Raw genomic sequence first — 4,677 nt, 5'->3', positions numbered from 1 at the left:
CCTACTTCCAGCGCGCCGCCACCGCCCCGCCCGCCACCACCACCTCCTCCACGCCTCCGCCGCCGTCGCCGCCGCCGCCGCCTCGCTTCCACGCCGCGCCCTCCACCACGCCCGAGCCGCCCCGCATCGACGTGGACCGGCTGGGCAGCGCCACCCGCGTGCTGGTCGAGTGCCACGCGACCTCCGGCGGCGCCTCCATCTCCTCGTCGACGGGCATCACCGCGCCCGTGACCGCGGCGCCCGCGGCCGGGGCCGCCGCGGGGTCCACCGCGCAGCCCGAGGCGGCGTCCGTGGAGGGCGAGGCGGAGGTGGACCTGAGCGCGGTGGAGGTGGGCGAGGAGAGCACCGTGGTGGCCGTAGAGGCCCGGAACTGCGGGCGGATGGGCGTGGTGGGCGCCCTGCCCGACTGGGCCTCCACCCTCACCGTCTCGGCGCCGGGGACGCTGGCGCTCGCGCCCGGCTGGTCGGCCGTCGCCACGGAGCTGTGGATGCGGGCGGCGGGCGGGCTGGAGCACAAGGGCGACCTCTGCGCCCTCATGCCGCCCACGCTCCGGTTCCTGGACGCGTCGCGCACCCGCCTGGGCGAGCTGGTGGTGGCGTCGGCCTGCGCCCCCCTGCGGCGCGTGGAGGCCGCCCACTCGGGCCTCTCGCGGGTGTCGCTCTGCACGCCCGCGCTCGTCACGCTCCACGTCTCGGGCAACGAGGTGTCCGGCGGCCTGGAGTGGGCGGCGTGCGCGGGCGGCGTGGCGGCCGTGGAGCTGCTGCAGGCCAACCACAACGAGCTCAAGTCGGCCTCCACGTGCGGCTGGCCCAGCCTGCACACGCTCGACCTGCGCCACAACCGCCTCGCCGCCCTCGACCTCACCTCCTGCCCGCCCACCAACCTCACGCGCATCACCGCCGCCCGCAACCTCCTCCAGACGCCGCCCGAACTCACGCCCACCCTCCTGCACGTCGACCTCTCGCGCAACAGCCTGACGGAGCTGCCTGCGCTCACGCCCGCGCTGCTGGTGAGTGCCGCGCGTCTGCGCGCACGCGGCGAGGGATTTGTATTTCATGTCGTTTGCCGAAGTGTAGTGGTTATTATATGAATATAAATACAGTATGTGTGTATATGTATGTACATGTGTATATCTATCTATCTATCTATCTATCTATATATATATATATATATATATATATATATATATATATATATATATATATATATATATATATATATATATATATATATATATATATATATATATATATATATATATATATATATATATATATATATATATGTGTGTGTGTGTGTGTGTGTGTGTGTGTGTGTGTGTGTGTTCTCGTGTATGTATGTCTACCACTATTTTTTTTAATACAGAATCAGTGAATCTTTCTTTCATTCCCATCATAATTTCCTTATAAAAAAAGAAAACTAACACGCCTGCCAACGGCCTTCCTCCAGACGGCCGATTTCTCGCACAACGGCATCGCGGAGGTCGGGAAGCACCGGTTCAAGCGAGCCAGGAAGCTCCTCCACCTGAAGCTGGCGCACAACCACCTCACGCAGCTGCACGGTAAGTTATTGCGATGGGGTGCGATTGGGTGGGTGAGTTATTGCGATTGTGTGTTTGATTGTGATTGGTGTAGGATTGTGATTGGTGTGGGATTGTGTGTGGGTGAGTTATTGCGATTGAGTGTGATTGGGTGGGTGAGTTATTGCGATTGTGTGTGATTGGGTGGGTGAGTTATTGCGATTGTGTGTGATTGGGTGGGTGAGTTATTGCGATTGAGTGTGATTGGGTGGGTGAGTTATTGCGATTGTGTGTTTGACTGTGATTTGTGTGGGATTGTGTGTGGGTGTTTGATTGTGGTTGGTGTGGGATTGGGTGGGTGAGTTATTGCGATTGGGTGGGTGAGTTATTGCGATTGAGTGTGATTGGGTGGGTGAGTTATTGTGATTGTGTGTTTGATTGTGATTTGTGTGGGATTGTGTGTGGGTGTTTGATTGTGACTTGTGTGTAATTGTGTGGGTGAGTTATTGTGATTGTGTTTGATTGTGATTTATGTGTGACTGGGTGGGTGTGTTAGTGCGATTGTGTGTGTGTGGGTGTTTGATTGTGATTGCTGTGTGATTGGGTGCGTTCGTCGAGGCTTTTATTTAGAGGGGTTATTTATATTCCTTCCCTGGGTCTTAATGGTGCGTGTGTGGTTTTGAGACAAGAGTTCAGGCGCGTGTCAAAGTTCTGTGACAACGTAGAGATGTTCTTCTATTGGGTGGGGTTTTGAAGGAAGAACGTGGCTTGACAGAGGGTTAAAAATAGAACCTTATGCAGCGTAGTCCCGTGCCACAGGCTGCAGGCGGACAAGCAATATGAAAGCTCAGGTCGCCCACGCACTCTCTCACTCCGCCCATCCTCCACAGCCCACGACCTAAGCGGCCTGCGGGAGTTGCTCACGCTCGACGTCAGCCACAACCGCCTGCGGGAGGTGTCAGCTGGCTCCTTCCGCCACCTGCGCCACCTGCAGCGTCTCCACCTGCAGCACAACCTCCTGACCACCCTCGACGCCCGTGATCTGGCAGCGCTGACGCCCCACACCCACGCCATTCTGCACCACAACCCGTGGGCGTGCACGTGCTCCCTCCTGACGGCGCTGCAGCAGCTTCAGAACTGCGCCACGTGCCAGCACCAGGTATGTCTGCACTTGTGAGGCGAGGGCGGGAGGAGTGTCCTTGCCATTTCAGAAGAAATGGCTGTCATTTAGGCTTGACCTCAAGGAATTCTCGATTAGTTTCGCAAATAATTGATTTCAGCCAAGTGGCAGATCGGCCAGGGAGGAGTCTCTGGAGGGCCGCCTTCCTGGAATGGGCGTGGCAGTCCTTATATACATGCTCTCTTCCAGATTGTGGGCGTGGAGTGCAAGGAGCGCGGCGAGTGGGTGGCGGCGCGGGCGGTGCTGCACTCGTGCCGGCAGGCGGTGAAGGACGTGACGCAGCGCCTCCAGGACGAGTCCGACGAGGACCTGTCGGAGGAGGACCCCGCGGACGACCCCCTGCGAGGCAGCGGCGACGACGGCGAGGGCGCGGTCATGGTGGTGCCCGGCCTGGTGGTGCTGCTGGTGGCCGCCGTGGCCGTGGCGCTCGGCTACCGCCTCTACCGCAAGCACCGTCGCAACGTCAGAGCCACGCTGGCGCCCTTCTGCTGCGGCTGCTGCGGCACCGTGCCCCCCGTGACCACGCTGGGCAACAACCACCACCACGGCCTGCAGCACCGCCACCTGCCCAACGCTGACAACGACTCCGACACGGAGACGGAGCTCTGACGCCCCGACGCGGGCTCCTCGGCGCTCAGAGTCTGACGTCATCGCAGCCTATGACGTCATCACAGCATCCGAAAGGGATGAACTGTTTTCTTTTTTCTTTTTTTTTATGCAGATCGTGATTATGTGTACAGCTGTGACGTTTATCGTGTGGTTTTGAGAAACTGTTTCTATAATGCTTTATATATTACGTGACAATATTGTTTTTACATAGCTGTGGCATTTGTAATGTTTTATATCCCTATGGCTGTGACAATGGCAGTGTGTCTGTGTGCGTGTGTGTCAGCAGTGAAAATCCCTTCAAATGCAGCTGTGATATCGATAAAAAGTATTCACCAGGAAGCTGTGCAGTTGAATGTTTCCCGTGTTCGATTCCTATTCCCGTGACATGCGAACACCCCGGCTGTGACTTCGCGCGACTGAAGGTGATCTATAAAAAAATAATAATAAACTCGCGAGTGGAACACTTACGTAATGGAAGAAAATGATAAAACCGTGTGAGAAATAAAGAAAAAATTATATTACACAAATCTTACCCCATTATTGTGGCCAGAAGCGATCGATCACCCGAGACTCGCATGCAGTCACGTGGTCATGAAGTGCCTGTGACGTCACTGCGGCAGAAGGTAATCAGTCACCGCCTGCAGTTGCTAGCAATGGAAGCGATGTTTGCAACTGCTCTTTGCAACCTTATAGGTCTGCCTGAACTTCTGAGAGACTGCTAAATACTGGTCCCTATGAGTGTTTAATCTCGTCAGCAGTTCCATATTACATATATATATTTATAAATTGTGAATGAAATGTAAAGAAAAAATTAAATAAAGTGGAAAAATCTTGCGTTTACAATTTGTTATCCCCGGTGTTCATTTTTTGTGTTATAAATGTGTTGAGGTTTTGTTCCCAGGAGACACATCCCCTTTATGAGTTTTTACCTGATTTTTATCTACCTGCAAGAGTTACCAGAAGTTCCATGACCCTCAATTCATGACATTTAATGTAAGTCGATCGTCTACAAGTCAGTTTTCAAAAAAATAAAAAATAAATAATGCTATTTGTAGACTTTGGAATAGATTGCCTTCAGAGATTGTAACTTCTCCGACTCTCGATAAGTTTAAAAGATCAGCTAACATGTTTTTCTTACGTAATTAGCTGACTTTCAATTCTTTTATTCTTTCTTAGCTGTATCTTGACCTGCACTGACACCTTTGGTGGTATAAATCTCGACATTTTCAGTGTGGCTCTTGATATAACTTACAATAATAATAAGAAGAATAAGAATACGCTGTGTTATCTTTATGGTGACACTTTTGATGAAAGAAATGATGATCTTCACTATTATTTTGGTATTATTGTTTTTGTTTTGTTGTTTGT

At 53.0% G+C, this 4,677-nt stretch overlaps 1 protein-coding gene across 7 annotated transcripts in view; it reads left to right on the top strand.

The window, feature by feature from the left end:
* LOC113822805 (uncharacterized) overlaps positions 1–4,143 on the top strand; it is a 28,076-nt gene extending 23,933 nt beyond the window's left edge. For all 7 annotated transcript variants that reach the window (XM_070115543.1, XM_070115541.1, XM_070115540.1 and 4 more), the window contains exons 2-5: positions 1–1,010; positions 1,451–1,562; positions 2,411–2,679; positions 2,890–4,143. The exon at positions 1–1,010 is cut by the window's left edge and continues 814 nt beyond it. In XM_070115543.1, coding sequence (XP_069971644.1) covers positions 1–1,010; positions 1,451–1,562; positions 2,411–2,679; positions 2,890–3,309 — 1,811 coding nt within the window. In that variant the 3' untranslated portion in view covers positions 3,310–4,143. The remainder of the gene's footprint in view (positions 1,011–1,450; positions 1,563–2,410; positions 2,680–2,889) is intronic.
* The last annotated feature ends 534 nt before the right edge of the window (positions 4,144–4,677 follow it).

The sequence above is a fragment of the Penaeus vannamei genome, chromosome 37 (genome assembly GCF_042767895.1).
Source record: "Penaeus vannamei isolate JL-2024 chromosome 37, ASM4276789v1, whole genome shotgun sequence".
NCBI lineage: Eukaryota > Metazoa > Arthropoda > Malacostraca > Decapoda > Penaeidae > Penaeus > Penaeus vannamei.
Note: the sequence above shows the minus strand (reverse complement) of the source record. Positions and strands in the feature narration are given on the sequence as shown.